The 26,639-nt window shown below is 44.1% G+C and overlaps 1 protein-coding gene and 1 long non-coding RNA gene across 2 annotated transcripts in view; one reads left to right on the plus strand and one right to left on the minus strand.

Moving 5' to 3' along the window:
- Positions 1-1,111: 1,111 nt before the first annotated feature.
- On the minus strand, positions 1,112-4,540 carry LOC129812649 (uncharacterized). Its single transcript, XR_008753040.1, has 2 exons — positions 3,310-4,540; positions 1,112-1,577 (listed from the first exon to the last, which is right to left on the minus strand). It is a non-coding gene; the product is annotated as an uncharacterized LOC129812649 (long non-coding RNA).
- Positions 4,541-4,712: 172 nt separating this feature from the next.
- The window catches only part of msrab (methionine sulfoxide reductase Ab), a 46,134-nt gene continuing 24,207 nt past the window's right edge, over positions 4,713-26,639 (plus strand). The window contains exons 1-4 of the mRNA XM_055864392.1: positions 4,713-5,041; positions 13,470-13,538; positions 14,299-14,418; positions 23,688-23,792. Coding sequence (XP_055720367.1) covers positions 4,861-5,041; positions 13,470-13,538; positions 14,299-14,418; positions 23,688-23,792 — 475 coding nt within the window. The 5' untranslated portion in view covers positions 4,713-4,860. The remainder of the gene's footprint in view (positions 5,042-13,469; positions 13,539-14,298; positions 14,419-23,687; positions 23,793-26,639) is intronic.

Consider the following 26,639-nt stretch of genomic DNA (forward strand, 5'->3'; position numbering starts at 1 on the left):
ACTTAAAAAGATTAAAACATTCTGCCCACACTTCTACAGAAATGTGATCAACTTTGCTTATTTTAGAAACAGACATGGCCCAGTTCCAGAATGTCTAAAACATACAGCACATTAAGGTGTTTTTGTTAGGCGAATGGAGGGCGTTTTCCAGGCAGGGTTTTAACTGCTCGTTTATGAGCACACAAATGGAATATGGTTTGGATTTACCATGGCATTGTTGAATACTTGTTTCTGATTGGCTTGAAGGGCATTCTAGAGCTTGCATTATTTCCCTATAACGCATGGTATATTTGCACGGTAGAATTGAATCTATTGTTCATTCTTACACATTCTATGTTTGAGCTGCTTTTGAAAGCAAAATAACATTATTGGCATTGTTGAATTAGATTTTCATAATGGCAAGCTAGAAATTATGGTTTGGTTAGCTACACTAGCAAGTCTGTTTGTTTGGTTACCACGGTAACTACTCTGGTAAACTTGCTAGCTACTTCAGTGGACGTTGAACACATTTCTACGGCAAATTAACACATTTGTAGTGGCAAATGTGTTAAATTATAGCCATGGTATAAAAAGGATAATCAACTTGGGGCTCTACTGTATGCGTTCTCTGGAAAATAATGCAACTCAGTGGAAGGTTAGTTCCACTCCTTGTCATTCATTATTTTCCATAGAATGCATAGCCCCTCCTTTATTATCCCTTACACGTTGCATACAACAGTGAGAAATCCCAATAATTTGTGGCACACACAAATCCTAGAATCTATACATACGCAAACATTTTGCATGAAATGCACGCACGGTTGATAAATGAGCGCCTGCCGACTCTAAAGGAAGTTACCACTGACATCACACACACACACACACACACACACACACACACACACACACACACACACACACACACACACACACACACACACACACACACACACACACACACAGTTACCCATACTGCATCATTAAACAGATCAATAGTTTGCATCCACTGTAAACATCACCTTACTTACTCTCCATCCATGCAGATTTTGTGAGCATGATCAGATCAGAGGAACAATCAAATGTACTGCAAGCTAGCATTTCCTCTTGTGATAGAATACAAACCGCACATGGCCACATAGTCAACGGCTTTTATTCTCCATATACAGCCTATTACACTTGAACATGGCAACCATGACATACATTAAGCTAATCACACAACGACAACTAACCAAATCTCTCTGGAGTCAGGAAAAACATGGAACACATTCATCTTTTTTTGCAGAAGAAAAAGAGGACACGCACAGACACAAGAATGGGCTTAAAACACAAGGGCACAGCTATCTTCTGTGAATCCCTTTCCTACACAACACCCCTCCATTTTTGCCCTTCATTCCAAGTGCTCCAATCAGTCAGCATCAACAGGCTTGTGAATCTTTCACGTCTCTCACCGTCACTTTTCCTTCTTGCTCTATTTTAGCCTGGGCTGCCTTCCACTCACTCTCCTGGCTTTAGGTAATTACCTCACATTTGCATCGCAAAGTCCCCCGAGCAGCCCTCAGATCCCCTCAGCTCCTCCGCAGGTGATTGAGCTTCAATATCTACCATCGCAGACAGAGAGAAAGAGAGAGAGAGTTATGGAGGGGGTGATGTGATGTTATTTGTGGATTACATAGCCTACCTATATGTTCCATATCCACCCTGACAGGCAAAAAGACAGAGGGGGGAGAGAGGGATTGTGGCAGTTATGGAGAGGGGTGATGTGATATTTGTGGAGGACATGAGGGATAGCCTTGCTACACGTTCTGTTCTTCCATGAGCAGTTTGATATATGTAAATCATATGTGATATGATTCGCTTACATAAGTAGGCTACATACAGTACCAGTCAAAGTTTGTACACACCTACTCAAGTGTTAAAATAATCAAAATGTATTTTATATTTGAGATTCTTCAAAGTAGCCACCCTTTGTCTTGATGACAGCTTTTCACACGCTTGGCATTCTCTCAACCAGCTTCATGAGGTAGTCACCTGGAATGCATTTCAATTAACAGGCGTGCCTTGTTAAAAGTTAATTTGTGGTATTTCTTTCCGCTAATCAGTTGTGTTATGACAAGGTAGGGTTGGTATACAGAAGATAGCCCTATTTGGTAAAAGACCAAGTCTATATTATGGCAAGAACAGCTCAAATAAGCAAAGAGAAACGACAGTCCATCATTACTTCAAGACATGAAGGTCAGTCAATGTTGAAAATGTTAAGAAGTTTCTTCAAGTGCAGTCGCAAAAACCATCAAGCACTATGATGAAACTGGTTGTCATGTCCTTGAGTCCAAATTTGAGATTTTTGGTTCCAACCGCTGTGTCTTTGTGAGACGCAGAGTAGGTGAATGGATGATCTCCACATGTGTGGTTCCCACCGTGAAGCATGGAGGAGGAGGTGTGATGGTGTGGGGGTACTTTGCTGGTGACACTGTCAGTGATTTATTTAGAATTCAAGGCACACTTAACCAGCATGGCTACCACCGAATTCTGCAGCGATACGCCATCCCATCTGGTTTGCACTTAGTGGGACTATCATTTGTTTTTTAACAGGACAATGACCTAACACACCTCCAGTCTGTGTAAGGGCTATTTGACCAAGAAGGAGAGTGATGGAGTGCTACATCAGATGACCTGGTCTCCACAATCACCTGACCTCAACCCAATTGAGTTGGTTTGGGATGAATTGGACCGCAAAGTGAAGGCAAAACAGCCAACAAGTGCTCAGCATATGTGGGAACTCCTTCAATACTGTTGGAAAAGCATTCCAGGTGAAGCTGGTTGAGAGAATGCCAAGCGTGTGCAAAGATGTCATCAAGGCAAAGGATGACTACTTTGAAGAATCTAAAATCTAAAATATATTTTGATTTGTTTAACACGTTTTTTTGGTTACTACATGATTCCATATGTGTTATTTCATAGTGTTGATGTCTTCACTATTATTCTACAATGTAGGAAATAGTAAAAATAAAGAAAAACCCTTGAATGAGTAGGTGTGTCAAAACTTTTGACTGGTACTGTATGTACACTGAGTGTACAAAACATTAGGAGCACTGGCCTTTTCCATGACATAGACTGGCCAGGTGAATCCAGGTGAAAGTTATAATCCCCTATTGATGTCACATGTTAAATCCACTTCAATCAGTGTAGATGAAGGGGAGGAGACAGGTTAAAGAATGCATTTTTAAGCCTTGAGACATTGATTGTGTATGAATTGCCATTCAGAGGTTGAATGGGTAAGACAAAATATTTAAGTGCCTTTGAACAGGGTATGGTAGTAGGTGCCAGGCTCACCGGTTAAAGTGTGTCACGAACTGCAGCACTGCTGGGTTTTTCACGCTCAACAGCTTCCCATGTGTATAAAGAATGGTCCACCACCCAAAGGACATCCAGCCAACTTGACACAACTTTAGGAAGCATTGAAGTCAACATGGGCCTGTATCCCTGTGGAAGAGTCCATGCTCCGATGAATTGAGGCTGTTCTGAGGGCAAAAGAGAGTTGTATATAACTCAATATTAGGAAGGTGTTCCTAATGTTTTGTACAATCAGTGTATATGCATATTAATACACTCTCACAAGCATAGTACCTAGTAAAGCTCTCTCTCTGCCCGAGACAGCTACTTAAAATGGAATTATGAGTCAATGTACAGGTATGTTCTCTTGGTTTGTGATTGTAACATCTAGGTGAAAAATTTAAATAAAGTCTTGTGATTGAAATATTTCATCTTCTACCTTGTATAATGGTAGTTTTAGTTTATATTCAGAGGCCGCACATTATGATGATGAAAAAGGTCATTTCTAAGGTTATTCCAGCAAAATGTACGGCAAGCTTGTTATTGACAGTGTCCAATCTCAAAAAAAACATACTACAGTTTCGAGCTCTTGGTTTCTAAACAAAAGAAGGGTGGTTAAGACTGCTTATACCATCAAAATGGGTCTGATGGTAGTCTTTTCCTCCTCCGTTTTGGTGGGCAGGGAGGGACCACACATCCTTCCTTACCCATTATCTCCTTGTTTTTGAGAGAAATCCACTGGGCACAAACTTCAATTCAACTTCCTGTGCCTAGTAGAAACATCAAAGTGGCCATATCCTCATCCACAAAATGGAGATCGTGTTACAACAAGTCTGTTGCAAAGGGATTTCTTTTTGCCAGCGATCCAATTCCCTTTACACTAAACACAGGTACCGGCAGTGGAGCAATAACACGCCTAAACTATAACATTGGAAGAAAATGCATGGTTATTATACTCAAATATGGCAGATTATTTCACAAATCTCCTAAACAAAATGGCATAAACATTTCAGTGACGATTCGTAGGTAAACATAGGAGGATTCACAGACTAGTGAATGAAATGTTTCAAACAAAAGGGAAACGGTTGAGCATTCAAATCTGGAAAATGTTGGGTCTGCGGAGCAAGAATAGACCTACACTTTATTTTAATTGAATTACCTTGCATTTTCTTCCACGTTTTCTACCACTGTTTAAAACACACGAATTACTTGATTGGAAATTACCCATGAAAAAAAATAGTCTGCCTTTGCCCTCTGCTGCATTTAAACAGATGCACCGCCCTAAACTAACCCCCAGAATGAGCGATGGAGGATGGTGAACAGCTCATTTGCATGCTGAACGGCGTTCTTAATGTGGATATTTATTTAAATTTAATTTATTTCACGCACACACTGCACTGTAGGCTTTTGTGCCAAAGTCATATTAACCCCTGCCTAGTTATTATTCAGTGCACGACGTCCCGCACGCACGTTGAATATTCATGTTGATGGACATTCGCTGTCGTTTTACTCCTCCCATATCCCAACGCAACAGCGGCGCGACGCAGCGCCATGGAGACTGTCAAAGTACAGAAGAAACTATGTTTACTGTTATTCGCTAAAGCACAACTGCTTCTCGCTTTGTGCCTTCTTTTTATTGTGTCACTCGCTGTCGCAGACATGGCAGACACAACAGCCATGCCCACCAAAGACCGCGCTCTGAAAGGAAGGGAGGAGAAAATGGTCGTGGCAGGTAAATGAATCACGTCTCTCGTAAAACTACATCGTGCCACAGAAGATGTTTGTTTACAAGTCCTCCGGGCACAGCAAAGTCAGATGACGATTTCCACGATTGTCATATGACGTTTCTAAGTTAATATATGGTTATTCACCTCTCTGGTTCAACTATAGGCATATGGGTTTAACGACCAATGAGGGGTGGTCCTGAGCCTAGTTTTGTGACGTATTAGGGTACACCTTATGGTCATCAGTCATATTCAAAGTTATCCCAAACTATTTACTGTATCACTTTATCATGCACATAGTTTGCCCTCGGATCATTGAAAGTGTTGTTTGATTTGGTCTCTGTGTCATAATGGACAACATATTTTTTTTGACAAAGTAGCCTTTGCAAACGTTCCTCTCCACTGTGGTGTAATTCTTTAGGGGCTATTCATTTGAGATAATTTGAGTGAGTTTAATGCTTATGAGAGTATGTGCTTGGATGGTGTCTATAAATGTCTATGTGACTTGTTTTTGTAATAAGCATAATTACCAATTTCAAGATTCCAACCACATAAGTCAGCACACATGACATATCAGATTGTTGGCATTGATTATGCAATGCATCATCCATCCTGAGATTGCAAAGAGGATGATCTTGAGGTCCGGTCAACACCCCCCCACGCCTCTCCCCCCCGGCCAACTAGCTGCTTAGTGCATGGCCTTGAGCACCACACCCAAAGCATTCTGGGGAGCTCTGCAGCCCACTGCAGCGTCCAGGGGCCCATCTGTGCATTATGCGCATGAGAAGCTCCGCCCTGTCGTAAATTCCCGGGCCGTCTGTCGGAGCAGCTCGGGGACACCGCATGGCGGAAATCTGTCCTCCCCTAGTCACCGTGGGGGGGTTGGGGTGGTTTGGGAGGGGGACTGAGAGAAGGACACCCTGTTCCTGGCCAACTTGGTCCTAAACGTGTCAGGGCCCGTTTTCACAAAGCATCTCAGATTAGGAACGCTGATCTGTGATCAGGTCCCCATGTCCATGTAATCATATTCATTAGGATTTAAAAGGGGGAAATGATCCTAGATCAGCACTTCTACTCTGAGAACCTTTGTGAATATAAGCTCAGGCTTGTAGCTCAGCAGTAGAGCAAATACTTCACAAGACTTACCCATGGTTGATGGTTCAATCCTCAGCATATATCCCAATTGTGGTCTTGTTGCCTGTAGGCACTAACTAGAAACACCTAGCTTTAGGATAGACAGACAGGGTGGCAATACTATTCTAAGTCATCCTTTAACCTCAGGCCTTCATGGAAGGAAGTGCACACAGGCTATAGTGGTGTGAATGTCTGCACACTGTGCGTTGCCACACTTTTTATTTAACTAGGCAAGTCAGTTCAGAACAAATTCTTATTTACAATGACAGCCTACCCCGGCCAAACCCTAACCCGGATGACACTGGGCCAATTGTGCGCCGCCCTTTGGGACTCCCAATCACAGCCAGTTGTGATACAGCCTGGAATTGAACCAGGGTATGTAGGGACACTGAGATGCAGTGCCTTAGACCGCTGCACCATTCGGGAGCCCACACTTGCCTAACTTTCGTTCTCTGAAAGGAGCTTGTAATGTCATTTCTCTATTGACCAACATTTGGCCTGTCAATGCACGGAAGTCATGTTTCCTACATGGTGTCAGTATCTCTGATATGACCCAGTCTCTTCTCAGTAGCCCAGATGGTCTCCCACCCAGGTTCTGACCAGGCCCAAGCCTGCTTAGCTTGAGATGACAGACAGCAGAGGGATGGTTGGCTTGTGTTTGGTTTGATATGGCATCATAGTAGTAGCCTCTGACAGTCAGGATATAGCCTACTGTAGAGGAATCATAACTGAGAAAGAATCCACATGCTTTTGTTTTGGAATAGAGGCTACCTTAACACGGTTTGCTCTTTGGTTTTCCCCGTAGCCTAGTGCATTTGTATTTTCTTCAGTATTCTGTAGCATGCTGCCGTCTTTCCCTGTACCTCCTGAAGTGATCAATTCCTCCGATCCCATACTGTAGCAGCTCCATCTTGCTGACTGTAGCAGTCAAGATCAATCGGGTGATGGGGCGGGAGTCCTCTCCATAGCAACCGGGAATGGTTGCTAGGATACACGTTGTATGGGAAGCATGGGGGATGAATGTTCTGACGGTCTGTGGTCTCCCCTTCTCCCTCACTGAATAAACGTTAGCACAAACTTGCCCACAACCCCAGTTTTCCCACTTAATGCTGTCTCGCTTTGGCTGAACTAGCGAAAGTCGTCGCTTTTAATGCTTCACTACTAGTGGCCCGTTGCAAATAGCTTTTTGGAACTATTTCAAATATGCTGACCGTGTAGATATACCAATGACTATTCTTACTCACAGAAAAACATAGTATGGTAAGTTTAGTTTTGAACTTTCAGCCACAACACTCCAAATGAAAAACCATTTTGTTTGTCATGTATTTTTTCTCACTCAGAAGAGCTCAAGGCTCACTCACCTCTTCTTTCCAATAGTTATAAAACTACAGACCATCATCACCACCACCATATTGCTCCATCCCACCTACCTCTCCCCACAACGCCCCGCTTCGCCTCATCCCAACTTATCATCCCATGATGCTTTGCGGTGCAGCAGAGCGTAGTTGGCACCAGTAGAAAGCGCCAACCTTCGCCTCGTGCCGGACTGTCTGCCAGCCTGTGTGAGGGGAGAGAGAGAGAGAGAGAGAGAGAGAGAGAGAGAGAGAGAGAGAGAGAGAGAGAGAGAAAGAGAGAGAGAGACAATGCCACTTGGGAGAAGTTAAAAGTCTGGAATGCGACCTCTTCATCACAGCATTGGCATGGAATCCTCGATTCCCGGAAACCTGGATTCTCTCATGTTTACGTGTGCGGCAGGAATCAGTTCCCGAGGATGAAAAATGCAGGAATGTTACAGTGGCACGAAAGGCTAACAAAGGAAAACGCCAGTTCAGTGACGGAACTGGACATATTGTCTGGTAGCAAAAGAGCGAAGTTAGCCCTACCATGACCGGTGGAGAGGCAGGGTAAAGCACGTTTTGACCGAACGTGGTAGCCGATGGTTTGCGGAGTTGTTTTATTTCTACCACCACAATTAAAAACAAAATAAGCCAACAAAAGCTGTCTGATTTCTGATTACTACTGCTTTACGGTTTGACTGTAGGCGCTTTTCAATTTCCTCCAAAAACAAAGGACAAAGAAAACGCCCATATTTTATCCAAGTCACACCAAAAGTATTTTTCACACGTTGTATCCTTTTGTAAGCTCACCACCACCCTCCCTTATTCCTTTTCTCTCCCTCCTCTCCATTACTGGCATATTCAACCAGTTATTTTGCCGCCTCGGTGCTATTTGTAAGGTGGGGTGTTGTTGGCAAAGGCGCCTGCTGGCATTGGCGGGGGGACTGGGCTCAGTGAAAAGAGCCATCCTGGAACCATCTGGACCTGTGCCAGGGCTCCATGGGAGAAATACCCACAGCAGAGGTTGGTGTGTGTGCTCCAAGGAGATGTAGCTTTCGTGACTGTGTGTGTGTGTGTGTGTGTGTGCGTGTGTGTGTGTGTGTGTGTGTGTGTGTGTGTGTGTGTGTGTGTAAGGGAGAGAGAGACTGATGATAGGAACATGGTGGGAGGAGAAGAGGGGGTGTGAAGAGAGAGATGGCAGGAGAATGGCAGGAACACAGAGACGAGAGAATAGAGAGAGAGCGATTTTGGCGCTGAGCGAGATTCTGTTGACGACCGCTACATGTCAGCGTGTTCTTGGCCTTCTCTGTTATTACATATTAAAAAAAAAATATCCTTGTTTGTTTGTTTTTTCGACCCCCGTTCACTTTTTGGACCTGGCGCCCGTGCCATTGCGTTCATCTGCTGCCCAAAGGCATGGCGGTTTCGGAAGCCAAAAGAATATCGCCGTCCATCCCTCTGCCACGGTCATCTGTTGCTTCTCCCTGGCGATTTTCTTTTCTCTTTTTTAGCATTCGGCATCCTACACTCCTCGTTCTTCTCCTACTCCTCCCACTCTATTGCTTTCCTGTCCTCTCTCCACTTATTTCTCCACTCATTGCCTTCTTGCCGTACTGCGATACTGCTGTTTGCCTGATCCTGTCTTTTTGTGAGAGGTTGGTATGAGTATGCCCATGAATAGAGTGGTAGGGCCAGTCTACCTACTGGCTCAAGATGTGACCTGACACGGGGGGGCGCAGTAAGACGAGTGTCTGCTTGAAGCGATCTATCCCAACATTAGGATCAGGAGTTTTTCCTGGTCAAGGTTTTTCTTCAGGAAAAACTGTCTGCAGACGCATGAACTTAGAGACTTTCCACTGGCGCCCCGTCATTCAAGATGGCTGTTCAGGGGTGGGTAGAGTGAGGCTACTCTGGGGTTCAGGGCTACATTGATTTGTCGCAATGTTGGCTTTTCTATTTTCTAAAGAACTCCGTGTTGGCCAAGTTATCGTATTTATCTACTTTCTTCTCCACACAAGTCGATACATTTCATATTGTGGGTATTTACTGGCTCTCAAGCTGAAATGCTATATAACATCTATTTGTATGGACCCTGTTACACACAGTGCCTTCGGAAAGTATTCACACCCCTTGATTTTTACCAATGTTTTTTACGTTACAGCCTTATTCTAAAATTGATTAAATAAAACATAATACTCAGCAATCTACACACAATACCCCATACTGAACAAGTGAAAAACGTAAAAAAAATAAAAATGTTTTCACATTTATAAAAAATGTAAAAGAGAAATAGTTAATTTACATGAATTTTGAGACCCTTTGCTATGAGTCTGGAAATTGAGCTCAGGTGCATCCTGTTTCCATTGATCATCCTTGAGATGTTTCTAAACTTGATTGGAGTCCACCTGTGGTAAATTCAATTGATTGGACATGATTTGGAAAGACACACATCTGTCTATATAAGGTCCCACAGTTGACAGTCCATGTCAGAGCAAAAACCAAGCCATGAGGTCAAAGGAATTGTCTGTAGAGCTCCGAGACAGGATTGTGTCGAGGCACATATCTGGCGAAGGGTACCAAAAAATGTCTGCAGCACTGAAGGCACTCAAGAACACAGTGGCCTCCATTCTTAAATGGAAGACGTTTGGAAACATCAAGACTCTTCCTAGAGCTGGCTGCCCGGCCAAACTGAGCAATCTTGGGAGAAGGGCCTGTCAGGGAGGTGACCAAGAACCCGACAGAGCTCTAGTTCCTCTGTGGAGATGGGAAAACTTTCCAGAAGGACAACCATCTCAACAGCACTCCACCAATCATGGTAGAGTGGCCAGACAGAAGCCACTCCTCATTAAAAGGCACACGACAGCCCGCTTTGAGTTTGCCAAAAGGCACCTAAAGGACTCTCAGACCATGAGAAACAAGATTCTCTGGTCTGATGAAACCAAGATTGAACTCTTTGGCCAGAATGTCAAAAGTCACATCTGGAGGAAACCTGGCACCATCCCTACAGTGAAGCATGGTGGTGGCAGAGTCATGCTGTGGGGATGTTTTTCAGCAGCAGGGACTGGGAGACTAGTCAGGATCGAGGCAAAGATGAACGGAGCAAAGTACAGAGAGATCCTTGATGAACACCTGCTCCAGAGCACTCCGGACCTCAGACTGGGGTGAAGATTCACCTTCCAACAAGACAACGACCCTAAGCACACAGCCAAGACAACCCAGGAGTGGCTTCAGGACAAGTCCCTGAATGTCCTTGAGTGGCCCAGCCAGAGCTCGGACTTGAACCCGATCGAACATCTCTGGAAAGACCTGTTAATAGCTGTGCAGCAACGCTCCCCATCCAACCTGACAGAGCTTGAGAGGATCTGCAGAGAAGAATGGGAGAAACAGGTGTCCCAAGCTTGTAGCGTCATACCCAAGAAGACTTGATGCTGTAATCGCTGCCAATGGTGCTTCAACATAGTACTGAGTAAAGGGTCTGAATACTTATGGAAATATGATATCTGTTTTTTTTATTTGTATAAATTAGCAAAAAATTCTAAAGACCTGTTTTTGCTTTATCATTATGGGGTATTGTGTGTAGCTTGATGAGGGAATAAGGCTGTAACATAACAAAATGTGGAAAACGTCAGGGGGTCTGAATACTTTCCGAATGCACTGTTTACCTTTAGGTCACTAGTCATTTCATCAGAAGTCTAAAATTACAACCCAAGCTATCCATTGTGTTGGGCTTTAGGATCACAATTCCGTCCATCATTTCTATTATATGATATTTCCCTAATTGACAGTGACAGCAGTCCACCGTAGAGATTGAGCATATTAAAACAACCACACACACGACCGGGTGGCACCTGGCGATTGGAGATTTTCACTTTTCAGGTTAATGTCAAACATGATCTGAAATTCACCCAGATATAACTCTGGTCAAAAGCAAACGCCCCCATTACACTCTGGTGTGTGTGCGCGCTTGCATTTGTGTGCACACATTCACAGCCATTTTTACACAAACTAAAATGAGTCTGTGAAGCAGTGTAAACCAGCCTGGCTCGTTTAGAGATTTACAGACTAAGTCAGCTCAGTCGTGTTAGCATTAATCTGTGTGCTGGTTATTCTTTCAGTTTTCACGCTTTATTTCTATTCCGTCCATATCCTGCACAGTTGGCATCGATGCACCGCCCCCACAACCACTTCGTATATGTAGCATATCATTTGTTTTTCAGGTTCTATTCAATACTGTATAACAAGGGGCACAGTTTGGCACGACAGCCAATTCCACCATGCCACCAGGCTCATACAAAGAGAGTGCATCATCCACCTTTTGACCCCCTTGACAGAAATGGCTGCTGGTTGGTTTGAAGAAGGGGAGGGTGGGGTAGGGCTGGGCAATATGGACCAAATATTATCTCACGGTATTTAAAAATAAATAAATGGCGTTTTGATGGTATTTTATGTTTTTTTAATAATAAAAGTTTAAAAAAAAATTATGAGTAGGTCCTTGACCCTAGGGTGGCAACACATACATTCTAAGTGATTTCAATGGGTGTTTCTCCATTCTGATTGTTTTATATTGTTCAACTTCAACCCCCCCCCCAAAAAAATTCATTTGAGATCATTTCCACACTGCCACGCAGGGCTGCATGATATTGGCAAGTAATCTGGGCCTTATTTTTAACCAAATGTTGCAATTTGACTTGCGATTTAGAGCAAAACACTTGGGGTTAACTGTTGGATTCATGGGAATATAATGTCTATATTAATTATATAGTTAGAATATAATAGTGGGCACGTTTAATACAGTGTTGTTTGACATGAAAATAAATGAAAATGCCAGGGAGTTGTGTTATTGCTACTTCATGTAGCTAACATATTCTTACTTTGCTTTTACCTCTTTAATTTAGAAGACACTGTTGCCCAAACAACATGTCGATTTAGGTCTACACCATCACTGGCATTATCAGGCTGTATAGCTCATTACGCTTGCTCTTACTCAGTACATTTATTAGCCAGCTAGCGATTAGCATTAGCGTCCACCAAGATTTAGGAACAACTTGCTAAGAAAAGACAAACTAGCTGTTTGCAGATGTAAGAAACACAAGCTAATAGTGATATTATAGAATGCTGCTAGTAGATTTATATTAAGAAGCAAAGGGACAACTGCATCGTTGTCATCAACAGTGTTGAATATGCTGCATTGACCATGCAGACTGAACGCAAGTGTCTCGTGGTTGAGGAACATCCAATGCGCTCCTTGAGTGACAGGGGGCGGGGCTAGGTCTGTGTGGAAAGCGGCATGGAGAGAGAGATGACTCAAGTAGCGGAGTAAACTATAAAAATGGACGTTACACCCTGCGTATCACATTTAACAAATCAAACATTCAAATTACGGTATAGAAGGTAAAGTAAAAACCCAAACCGGTATGTGCATCAATACCGGTATATGCAAAAAACGGTATACCGCCCAGCCCTAGGGTGGGGTTAGAAATTGGGGTCAGAGCCATTTAATTTTCTATGTGTCTTCCAACTCTAGAGCCACCCGGCTCTGATCCCGCTTAGCAAGAACAGGCCGGCTTGCCAAAGCGGTCGTTAATCCGACCCATGCAGCATGCCACTGTTTTAGTTTACCTGGGGAGAGGAGAGGGGGACGAGGGCGAGGAGAGGGGGAGGAGGAGATTTTACTGGGACATCGTGCCACTTTACCCTGCTCCGCTGTGGTGACCTTTGTCCTCCTGACCTCCATGCACTACTGTTAAGCAGCATGGCACAGATAGGACACATACTCTCACAATGGCATGTTGACGTCGCCACTCATTGGTTAGGGTTCAGATGCTGTGATGTTGATTGTCTCATATTAATCCGTCATCGTCGGTCGTCATCATTTTCATTTGAATTGCACAAAGCATTTTATACACAAAGATACTGACTGTCATTTCTCTCTCTCTCTCTCTCTCCCCCTCCCCTCCCCCCATAGAGAAGCATGCTGTCAATGGCAACCCCACAGTGGAGCCGTTTCCAGAGGGCATGGAGACCATCATGTTTGGTAAGCCTCAATCTCTTTCAAAGGACCGCTACCACTGATGACCGCTTTCACTTTTCATTGGTTCTTGTTCGCTGTGGTCATATTGCAGTCTCGTGAACAATAGTAGCAGTATTATTAGTGTACTACAGTAGTATTGATAGAGTATGTGTTTTTGATCATCTAGGATCAGTTTACCCTCCCCAAATCCTCAACTTGACAAAAGCAAATCAAATTATATTTGTCACATGCGCCGAATACAACAGGTGTAGTAGACCTTACAGTGAAATGCTTACTTACAAGCCTTTAACCAACAATGCAGTTAAGGAAAATAACCCCAAAAATAAGAAATGAAAGTAACAAATAATTAAAGAGCAGCAGTAAAATAACAATATCGAGGTTATATGCAAGGGGTACCAGTACAGAGTCAATGTGCGGGGGCACCGGTTAGTTTTAGGTAATTGAGGTAATATGTACATGTAGGTAGAGTTATTTAAGTGACTATGCATAGATAATAACAGAGAGTGGCAGCGGCATAAAAGAGGGGCGGGGGGAGGGTCAATGCAAGTAGTCTGGGTAGCCATTTGAGTAGATGTTCAGGAGTCTAATGGCTTGGGGGTAGAAGCTGTTTAGAAGCCTCTTGGACCTAGACTTGGCGCTCCGGTACAGCTTGAGGTGCGGTAGCAGAGAGAGCAGTCTATGACTAGGGTGGCTGGAGACTATGAGGTAAAACCATGTCAAACTGACCTTAGATCATGTCTAAGGATGTCTCTCTCTGGGCCAGGTATGGGCTGTTTCTGGGGACCTGAAAAGCGCTTCTGGCAGAAATCGGGGGTGTTCTCTACCCATGTGGGCTACGCAGGGGGACACACACCCAACCCCAACTACCAGGAAGTGTGCTCAGGTAACTACACACACACACACACACACACAAACCCCACCCTCCTCACACAAAAACACGTCTATGTACACTAGGGATGCGCGGGTCAGCTGTTTGTTCACCCGTCCGCAGCCACCTGACTATATGTGATAAAGTGAGAATCTGAGGCCCGCACCCGACCTTAACCCTTCAAATATAGAAAATGTTCTCCACAGTCAGAGATGCCGGAATTATTATTTGTTATTCAACTTGTCTATAATAATTAGATACATGCAGTTTCTCTTCTGTCGTTACTTGGGACTCTATTCAATCAGATCCGCTTTAGACGACATTCGCATAGCGATTGCTTTGGCGGTGTTGTAGGTGGAACCGCGTTAGAGCTGTCATATCCACAAGCGGCTCCTGGCATTATACCTAAAGCGGAGTCGCATTACGAGAACTCCCGCGCAGCTTTGTTTACAAGTTCAAACACTGGAATGAGAGATGTTAACTACACCTGGGTTAGGCTGATAAAAATTCTCATTATTTTGTTGAATGTTTTTCAATTTGAGCGTCATTATTTCTATATAGCTTACACTTTCTCCTTCTGAACGTCTAACGTGAGTGGGGCAGGTATAGCTTTGTGACAATGATCAAGAGCAGCTGCTCACCGATTTGACAGCTCGAATGCAGTTACACCTCCCCGGTACTATGTCATACATCGATAGAATGAACGCTTGATCTGTAAAGTTTTCTCTTTCATCTCTGCTTCTCTCGTGCAGCGAAGACAAGGAACGGGGAGAAAATGCATTTAAAAAAAAGGAACGATTTCAAATGACATCAGTTTGACCGGTTTTAAGGGAATTTAAAGATGTGATATCGACCCCAACACATTTCTGATACGATTTGAGTTTGGCTTGGATGCATATTTTATGTGGTTGAAATACTATCAGCTTTTTATGACGCTGATAAAGACAGCATCTTTATAGACGCTCCCTAACCGTCCATTCATTCTCTTCAATCCTGTTCCAGAGTCAAAATGTACATTTGTTGAGTTATTTTACTGCAAGAACTGCTTCATTCTGCAGGAGTTAATATTAAGGCTATGTGAGAGGTTATAGACCTATAGTCGGTGTCCAGATTTCAGTTACTATTCCATTTGACCCATCTGAACAGTACAGTTCCCTTGACGTTCCATATTGTTTTGTGACTGTCGAATTTGTACAGCGCCTCACAATCATCACGCACTAAATATTTCCCAAACATTAGGCTACTGTTCTGGCCCTCCCTTCTCTTTATTTTCAACTCTCCATTATGCCGCTTTTCTCTTGTTGAATTAAACCTCAGACATTATCCTTTTTGCCTGAGATCAACATGAACTTTTTCAGCCCGAGTTCGCAAAAGCATTTGGCAATTGGCATGTATTTGGCGCGCGTACAGTTAAGCCTTAAAGCTCAGGCTTACGCACTAACAGGAAATAAAGTCAAACCGCGCATCTCTTATGTACCTCATGTCTCTGTTAGTGTGTATGTGTACATGTCTGCAGTGTTTGCTTATGTACGTCTGTGCAACACCTGAGTATCTGGGCAGAACATACACTATATATACAAAAGTATGTGGACACACCTTCAAGTTGGTGGATTCGGCTATTTCAGCACACCCGTTGCTGACAGGTGTATAAAATCGAGCACACAGCCATGCAATTTCCATAGACAAACATTGGCAGTAGAATGGTCTTACTGAAGAGCTCAGTGACTTTCAATGTGGCACCGTCATAGGATGCCACCTTTCCAACAAGTCAGTTCGTCAAATTTCTGCCCCGCTAGAGCTGTTAGAGCTGTTAGAGCTGCCCCGGTCAACTGTGAGAGCAACAACATCTCAGCCGTGAAGTGGTAGGCCTCACAAGCTCAAAGAATGGGACCGCTGAAGCGCGTAGCGTGTAAAAATAGTCTTTCCTCGGTTGCAACATACGAGTTCCAAACTGCCTCTGGAAGCAACGTCAGCACAAAAACAGTTTGTCTGGAACTTCATGAAATGGCTTTCCGTGGCCGAGCAGCCGCACACAAACCTAAGATTACCAAGTGTCGGCTGAAGTGGTGTAAAGCTCGCCACCATTGGACTTTGGAGCAGTGGAAATGCGTTCTCTGGAGTGATGAATTGCGCTTCACCATGAGGCAGTCCAAAGGACAAATCTGGGTTTTGGCGGATGCCAGGAGAATGCTACCTGCCCCAATGCATAGTGCCAACTGTAAAGTTTGGTGGAGGAGGAATAATGGTCTGTGGCTGTTTTGTCATGGTTCGGACTAGGCCCCTTAGTTCCAGTGAAGGGAAATCTTAACGCTTTGGGATGAATTGGAACGCTGAATGCGAGCCAAGCCTAATCGCCCAACATCAGTGCCCGACCTCACTAATGCACTTGTGGCTAAATGGAAGCAAGTCCCCCGCAGCAATGTTCCAACATCTAGTGGAAAGCCTTCCCAGAAGAGTGGAGACTGTTATAGCAGCAAAGGGGTGACCAACTCCATATTAATGCCCATGATTTTGGAATGAGATATTCGACGAGAAGGTGTCCACATTTTGGTCATGTAGTGTAACATCAAAGTCTTTCTACCAACTGATGGTAATATGTGCACACTAAATGCAGTAAACCCACAGACTGGCACAGAGTCTCAGACCATTTGATTGCACAGACATTTCACAATTCTATGTTTTTCCCGTGGCTAGCATGGACAATGACATGCCCAAAATATGCCTAAACCACTTTGGTGGGGCACGCAGAGTGGCATGGCATCCCCTCCTTTGACTGTCCTCCACCCTGATAACACCAACGTTATCACCAATTTCAAGATAATACTTCCAGTATCCCTGCATAGGATAGTTAGAGTGGGTAGTGCCACCCTACTCCTCAGAAGGATCAGTCCGAGTCAGAGAGAGAGAGACGGAGAGAGAGAGAGAGACAGGCGTTCTACAGTAAAGCTCTCTGATCCTCCCTCTCTCCCTCTCTTTCGCTATGCTTCTCTTTCATCTCTGCCCCCCCCCCCCCCCCCCCCCCCCACTTGTGACCTACTTGGAGGGATTGTATTCTGTACTGCAGCGTTTTGCTTCACACTGGTTCCTGTGCCACCTTCGCCACCGCTGCCATACACTGCTGATGTACTCCACCACTACTCCTCTCTCTCTACTCATACTGTAACTCAACCCTGCAGCTCAGCCCAAGGCAATTGCCCTCTTCCAATACCAATCCTTCTACCCTTCATTGAAGAAATCCTTGATCTGACGTAGCTGGATTGGTGAATGCTATGTGATGGATATGTTGCTTACACCTATCCAAATGTGTTAGGTCAGTGATTAGTTCAAGGATGGAAGGGTGGTTTTTGAAGTATTTAGACAGGGACAATGTTCACTCCTCAGTAGACAATCAGCGTTTTCATTTGAGGGGATCGGTTTGAGCAAGGCGAGGCACAGAATCGCTGATCTCGATCACATAATGAGAAGTTGTTTGGGATGCACAGTGATTTGTAGATCCAGGATTCCATGCAGTCCGACTTATGTAGTCCCACTCACACCCGTGTAGCTCAGTTGGTAGAGCATAGCACTTGCAACGCTACGGTTGGGAGTTTGATTCCTGTGGGGCACCAGTACGGGAAAAAAGTTGTGAAAAAGTACGCACTCACAACAGTAAGTTGCTCCGGATAAGAGTGTCTGCTAAATTACTAAAATGTAAACCGGCAAAATGGGGGACAGACAGACACCTTAAACCTGCTAATGGAAGAAAGAGAAGGAGGGTTGGGATGAAAAGCGTAACACAGGATTTCAGACTCCGTCCTTGGGCTGCTTGGCACTGTGAAGGGACAGCCTATGGGAAGATTCATTCACTCAAATAGATTCATTAATATTGATTGATACTGATTCATATTTGGCCATGTTCGAAAAGTCGCTCAAACTGAAAACCTTACATATGATACTGCATGTCACCATTTTAGGAGAGTATTTATTGTTTTGGTTAGCATAACATTTCGTAGAGCAGTTCATTGGTGCATTCGAAGATTCAATGTGAACAATACTAAAGGGTGCAATGTCCCTGTTTTATAAATGAAAGAGATCCCAAACATAGTGAGAGTGTTTTCAACTGCGGAGCTTCCACAGTAACTTCGGGCGCCCCCGCCGCTCAAGGCATTGGAATGCAAGCATGAGCGCGGGTGAGCATGGAGGCGAGCAGGCAGGGGGGTAAGCGGGCGGGCGGCGAGAGGGGCGCTTCTGGCTTGGCTGGCGGACCTTCTGAGTGGAATCCCTTTGGGGGGTGCGAGCTCCCTCTTGCTGGCAGCCCCGAAACAAGCTGGGGGGAAAAAAAGGAGAGAAAAAAGAGAGAGAGAGAGGAGAGTTGGGCACAGCGGAGGAACGGGCATCGCTTCACTGGGTGTGATGGATCCAAACGCTGCTCTGGAGACAGAAAGGAGGAGAGGAGCTGTCCACTGAGTCACGGGAGGGGGAAGAGAGACAGAGACAGGGGTCCAGTCCACTCCAGTCCAGTGTGTGTGGGTGTGTTAGAATCAGGCCGTGTGAGTGTGTAAGAGAGAGGGAGAGAGGGACTGACAGCTGGGACTGCTTGATTGATGTGTATGTCAGTTTTACCAGGTCCCTCCTGTGTGTGAGTCACACCTTTGTCTCCTGTGTGTGTGTATGCATGCAGCAATGTGTGTGTGTCTGTGCATTCTTTCTATTTTCCTTCTGCACACTTGATTCAGTGTGTGTGTGTGTGTGTGTGTGTGTGTGTGTGTGTGTGTGTGTGTGTGTGTGTGTGTGTGTGTGTGTGTGTGTGTGTGTGTGTGTGTGTGTGTGTGTGTGTGTGTGTGTGTGTGTGTGTGTGTGTGTGTGTGTGTGTGTGTGTGTTTCATAGACCATACCTGATTTATTTATTTATTTTCCATGTATATGACTAGGGTTGCACATTTTGGGGAATATTCAGAGGTGGAAACTTTCCGTGGGAATTAACGGAAATATATGCAAATTAATATTGATACCTGTAACGATAGTCATTTTCTTCCTCCTCCTCGGACGAGGAGAGGCGAGACAGATCGGACCAATACGCAGAGTGGTTAGTTTCCATAGTGATTTAATATACAACAAAACAATATGCCATACAAAATAACAAAATTAACTACCGTGACAGTCCCGTGTGGCGAAACACTGACACAAGAACAAACACCCACAAAACACACGCGAAACCCCGGCTGCCTAAGTATGATTCTCAATCAGGGACAATGATTGACGGCTGCCTCTGATTGAGAATCATACCAGGCCGAACACACAAAGTCCCAACATAAAAATCACACATCGACAACCCACCCAACTCACGCCCTGACCATACTAAATAAATACAAAAACAAGGGGAAACAGGTCAGGAACGTGACAATACCATTTAAATGCAGATGTTTTTTGCATTGGATATATTTACCATATCATATGGAGGCAGAAACATTTTACCTTATCATAAGTAGACATAATTGCAAATGATTCAATCCTTCCAATAGAAGAAAATAATACTAATATAGTTACGAATTGAACTTTAATTAAATGAGTTGACTCTTCACATGGGATGATTTCACTGAACAACAAAAGAAAGGGAATATTGAATGATCCCCAATGATCCATCGCATCTCCCAAAAACATTTTCAACATAAATCTGTAAAATGATAGTCTAGAAACTAAAGCTTTGGTTGTCTTCCTCTCAGGCTTCCATGTCTTCTTCCTGGACCTCCTCAATGTCCACCGCTTGAACATCAGAATCTGAGGCCTCATCTTCAGTGTCACTTTCCAACCGTGTTGAGGATGGCTCATTGTTAGACTCAAAAAGCCTTAAATTTGCCTGGATAGCCACCAATTGTTCAACCCTTGTAATGGTCAGCCTGTTGCGTGCTTTGGTGTGTGTGTTCCCAAACAAGGACCATTTGCGCTCTGAGGCGACTGATGTCGGTGGGATTTGGAGGTTGGTGGAGGCAACAGGGGAAAGAGCCTCAGATCCACAAAGTCCCTTCCACCAGGTGGCTGATGAGATATGTTGGCAAGACTGCCATATTGCATCTCCATCCCAAAGCCCTTGCTTGGAAGTGTACTTCGCCAGACTGCCAAGAACCTTGCCCTCATCCAGGCCAAGGTGGCGAGACACGGTAGTGATGACACCATAGGCCTTGTTGATCTCTGCACCAGACAGGATGCTCTGGCCAGCATACTTGGGGTCCAACATGTACACTGCGGTATGGGCTTCATGCAGAAGTCTTCACGCTTTTTGATGTATTTCAGAACTGCAGTTTTCTCTGCTTGGAGCAACAGTGAAGTGGGCAGGGCAGTACGGATTTCTTCTCTGTCATCTGCAAGCAGAGTCTGAACATCAGACAGGATGGCATTGTCTCCCTCAATCCGTGCAATGGCTACTGCTATAGGTTTCAGGAGTTTCAGGCTGCTTACCACTCTCTCCCAAAATACATAATCCAGGAGGATCATCTTGATGGGGCTGTCCATATCGGCAGACTGTGATATGGCCATTTGTTGGAGAGACCCCTTCCCCTCTAGGAGACAGTCAAACATGATGACAAAATCAAATGAAATTTTATTTGTCACATGCGCCGAATAAAACAGGAATACCTTAAAGTGAAATGCTTACTTACAAGCCCTTAGCCAACAATGCACTTTTAAGAAAATAAAAATTAAGAAAAAAGTAAAAGATAAGAAAAACAAATAATTAAAGAACAGCAGTGAATAACAATAGCGGGGTCAGTGTTTCAATGTGCGGGGGCACCGGTGTTGAGGTAATTGAGACCCCAACGGGTGTTGCTGGGAAGCTTCAATGTGGTGGTCTTATTCTTCTCACTTTGCTTGGTGAGGTAGATTGCTGCTATAACTTGATGACGCTTCACATTCCTAACCATTTCCTTGGCTCTCTTGTAGAGTGTATCCACTGTTTTCTGTGCCATGATGTCCTTGAGGAGCAGATTCAATGCATGAGCAGCACAGCCAATGGGTGTGATGTGAGGATAAGACTCCTCCACTTTAGACCAAGCAGCCTTCATGTTCGCAGCATTGTCTGTCACCAGTGCAAATACCTTCTGTGGTCCAAGGTCATTGATGACTGCCTTCAGCTCATCTGTAGTATAGAGACTGGTGTGTCTGTTGTCCCTTGTGTCTGTGCTCTTCTACAATACAAACATCAACATCGACCACCCATCAGAGATGATTGCAATACAGTCTGTTTTCTCTATGATTTGCTTGACCTTCACTTGAACTTTGTTGAACTCTGCATCCAGCAAATGAGTAGATAAAGCATGTCTGGTTGGAGGGGTGTATGCTGGGCGAAGAACATTCAGAAATCTCTTCCAATACACATTGCCTGTGAGCATCAGAGGTGAACCAGTTGCGTACACAGCTCGAGCAAGACATTCATCAGCATTTCTCTGACTACGTTCCTCCATTGAGTCAAAAAAACATCTGATTCCAGGAGGACCATGAGCTGTTGCTATCGATAAGGTGTCTGATTCATCATTTTCACCTCAAATAGAAGTAGAGAGACTTTTGTCAGAGGTTGCTTGTCGTGAGCGCTGAGGGAACTTTATGGACTTGGCCAGATGATTCTGCATCTTTGTTGCATTCTTCACATATAATTTGGCACAGTATTTGCAAATGTACACAGCTTTTCCTTCTACATTAGCTGCAGTGAAATGTCTCCACACATCAGATAGTGCCCATGGCATTTTCCTTTAAAGATTAGAAAAAAAATGTTTAAAAAAAACAAATACAATTCCATGTACAGATAAATAGTTAAGCAGTTAGATGAAGCAACTCCTTTTGTAAGATAAATATTTTAAAATCAAACATGTATGGAAACAGGTGAATTAACACTCCTAAGTTAGCAGGCTCAAGCAAGCTAAAACCCACATTGTAGCAAAAACTAACTAGCAGAAATTGTTAACAAGTTAGAAATTATTTAAACACACTTTGCTGTAGGCTACTATTTACTAGTTAACAAAAAAATAATGTACGTCATATCAAATATACCACCAAGTATTGTAATCAAAACTTACCAGAAAGCATGTAGTCCTTGGCTCAGACAGTGTAGTAGTGTGGGCTCAATAGCATCTCATTGGTGTGCAAGATCTTGAGAATCAGCTGTACATGTGATGGAAGAGTGCACTGCACATGTGATGGAAGAATGCACTGTGCATGCAAAGGGTTGCAATTCCATTGAATTGGGGATAGTATAACCAAAATATGCTACAAGACCTAGAATTGCCTTATGTGTATGCCACAAAAAAGGTTCACTGTTATAAGCTAACTTTTTTGGATGAATTTAAGCAAAATTCCCAAAATTCCAAGGGTTAACTTCCCATGGAAAAATTCTGGAAATTTACTGAAAAGTTTCCGACCCTTTGCAACCCTATATCTGACCCTCAGCTTGCTTATTGCTTTGTGTCTGCATATGTGAATGTGAGTCTTACTGCACCAGCTGAGTGTGTGAATATGGGTTTGTATATGTGTGTGTATGTGTGTAACAGCTGACCCTGAGCAGGACCCACTCTCCGGATGCCTCCAGGCGGCTTGTTGAAGCTTTCGGGTCCTGGCAGCTGCAGGCAGCCAGAGAGGTGCCCCCCCCGGTGCCTGTGTGCTTTTGGCAACTTCCGACTCGAAACAGAAACAGTTGCTGTGCTCCCACGCTGCCTCTAGCAATAACATGTATCTCAAGTGGATTCGCGCGCGTGTGTGTATGTGTGTGCATGTGACTGTGCGCTCCTCTTCACACAGAGGCTACATTCTAATCAGGCAACGTTAATGGGCAGACTTCCAAACACTAGCGGTGCTGAGCAAATTTAATATATTACATGTGATGCTGGGGGAATATTTTGAAATAAGATTTCCACATTCAGCTAGACCATTATATCTATGTAATAGCTGTTTGTGTCAATTAATTGATTTCAGAGGAGAAAAGGAACACATTTTAGAAAATCATTTCTATAGTTTGATGTGTAAGTGGGGCATGCGAAATAATTTACAAGATGATGATGATAATGATCACACAAATAAACGATCAATCAGACTCCTCAGAGTAGGATAGATGAAAACATGTGTTCACCGATAATATTCTATTCCATACAGACCTATTGAATGGAAATATCTATGGAATGGAGTTGTGTGATTATGATGTGTTCTACACTGTTATGGCCTGGGTTGCATTCCTTTTGTCACACTGTAGAAAAACCTTTTGCAATGGGAAAAAAATAGCACCTTTCGTGCCTAATGAACACAATCATCTGGTGTGTCCCCAGGTTTGACAGGACACACTGAGGTGGTGAGGGTGGTCTTCTCCCCCGAGGACATCAGTCTGGAGGAGCTACTCAAGGTGTTCTGGGAGAGCCACGACCCCACTCAAGGTAGCACCTTACACCTTACACACATACACACATACACATACACGATGCACAGATACAAAAGAAAAGTTGCCCTCCTCAGACAGGACCCAATCCCGGGGGGCCCAGGGTGTATTAGAGCAGAAGGAAGCATGGGTGTGTGTGTGTGTGTGTGTGCGTGCGTGCGCGCACATGTGTGATGGCAGTGGGGGTTGGGTGGGTCTCAGGAGGGTAAGTCAACGACAGACTGTGTTAATGTGTCTGGGAGCCAATCATCCATGAGACTGACGGCGGGGGTAGTTTGTGTTTGTTCCTCAAACCTTCCATGACTAGGCTTCCGCCAAATAATATAATAATACAAATATATCATAATACAAATATAGAATAAGATATGTTTTGCATGTTTTGGAATATTTTCATTCTGTACAGGCTTCCTTCTTTTCACTTTGTCAATTAGGTTAGTATTGTGGAGTAACTAAAATGTTGTTGATCCTTCCTCAGTTTTCTCCTATCACAGCCATTAAACTCTATAACTGTTTTGAAGTCACCATTGGCCTCATGGTGAAATCCCTGAGCAGTTTCCTTCCTCTCCGGCAACTGAGTTAGGAAGGACACCTGTATCTTTGTAGTGACTGGGTGTATTGATACACCATCCAAAGTGTAATTAATAACTTTACCATACTCAAAGGGATATTCAATGTCTCCTTTTAGAATATTTACCCAATAGGTGCCCTTTGTGAGGCATTGGAAAACCTCTCTGGTCTTTGTGGTTGAATCGTGTTTGAAACTCACTGCTCGACTGAGGGACCTTACAGATAATTGTATGGGTGAGGTAAAGAGATGAGGTAGTCATTCAAAATAATGTTAAACATTATTATTACACAAAGAGCAACTTATAATGTGACTTGTTAAGCACATTTTTACTCCTGAACTTATTTAGCCTTGCCATAACAAAGGGGTTGAATACTTATTGACTCAAGACATTTCAGCGTTTCATTTGTAAATCATTCGTAAAAATTCAGAAAAATATTCCACTTTGACATTATGGGGAAGTGTTTGTAGGCCAGTGACAGAAAATCTTAATACATTTTAAATGAAGGTTGTAACACAACAAAATGTGGAAAAAGTCAAGGGGTGTGAATACTTTCTGAAGGCACTGTACATACGCACACACACACACACACACACACACACACACACACACACACACACACACACACACACACACACACACACACACACACACACACACACACACACACACACACACACACACACACACACACTTCTTCTCATTGTGTGTTTGTGAGCGTGCATGCGTGTGTGAGATCTCTGCCTTTTTGCCTTGCCTCAGTTCAGAAGGGCTTAGTCCCAACAACGTGATGTCGAACTGCATAGCCTCCACCAATCACGGCTAGGATAGCAACATTCCCAGCCAACCAGATACTCCCAGCAGCCTCCTCTTTGTGCCCTGTTTCCATATTCAGTAACACACTTAATCTGGTGAGTTCTCTTGGATGTTGCATAAAGACGTACGTGCATACTCTCAACACAAATGAGAAGTTTGTTCTTTCTGTCTACTCACCAACACCCTCCATTTCTTTTTCTTTATTTATTTCCCTTTCTCACACACACACACACACACACACACACACACACACACACACACACACACACACACACACACACACACACACACACACACACACACACACTCTACTCTTATACACACACTGCTGTGTCGTAAAATGATCAAACCCTGTATGTGACATCTGCATATGGAAATACTAAAATGTAACGTTTGTTCCTGTGTGGATTCGAAATTGACTGTACTGAGAGCTTGGTAGGTTCTCTTGGGCGCGTATACGCAGGTACATCATCACACACATTACGTGTACGCACTCTCAAAACGCATTCACACACTTACAGAGCACACACACACACACATACATGAAGAGACGCATACAGACAGACATACACACACACACGCACACGTACAGGGAGCACACACACGCTTGGCTGCTTCAGCAGTTCGTTACCTCCTTGTTAAAAGAGGGACCCAACCCCCTGTTCTCTCAGCGGACCCCGGGGCTCTCAATCTGTCTGGAGGATAAGAGCATCTTATCTCCCCTTCCTTACCCATCCACCCCTCTCCTCCTCCCATCCCTCCATCCCCCTCTCCTCCTCATCCCCTAACACCCCAGAGCTGAAGCTTTCCTCTCATCTCCTCTTCCCTCCTTTCCTCTCCTCTCATTTCCACTCCTTTTCTCTGCTCTCATTTCCTCTCCCCTTTTCTCCTCATTCCCCTCTCCTCTTGTCCTGTCAGCACATCCGCAGAGCAGAGCGGCGCAATGAGTCGACCGCTCCCCCCGAGGCCGTCCCGCTCATCTTCACGCTCCCCTTTTTATGTCTTAGTCACTCTCTCCTCTCCTCATCCTCTCTCTCTTCCCCCATCATCAACCCCCACTCATCATTTGTCTCCTCTCGTCTGTTTTTTTTCTCCTTCCCCCTCTTTCTCGTTTTTTCGTACATTTTTTGAAGACATGCCCGCCATGTGTCTGGCTGCCAATGCTGCTGCGTCAGTGAGCAAGGCAACAAAATGGCCGACGCAACCGCTTTCTTCAGAGGATAGCGATGCGCTCGCTGTGTGACTGTTGAAGCGATAGACCTGGGCCACGTTCAGTAGGCTCCGTGTGTCAATCGTTGCAGATAGAAATGGCATGAATAGAGCCGACCTGATTCCTTATTCTACATGTCAGAGAGGCATGTTTGTTCTACATAATGTATCTGAATGTGCCACGATGTTGTGTCCTGCTCAATTGCGGGCCTGTTTATGCTAGTACAGACCGAGGAACCTGTATTTGCATTGAT

The sequence above is a fragment of the Salvelinus fontinalis genome, chromosome 16 (genome assembly GCF_029448725.1).
Source record: "Salvelinus fontinalis isolate EN_2023a chromosome 16, ASM2944872v1, whole genome shotgun sequence".
NCBI lineage: Eukaryota > Metazoa > Chordata > Actinopteri > Salmoniformes > Salmonidae > Salvelinus > Salvelinus fontinalis.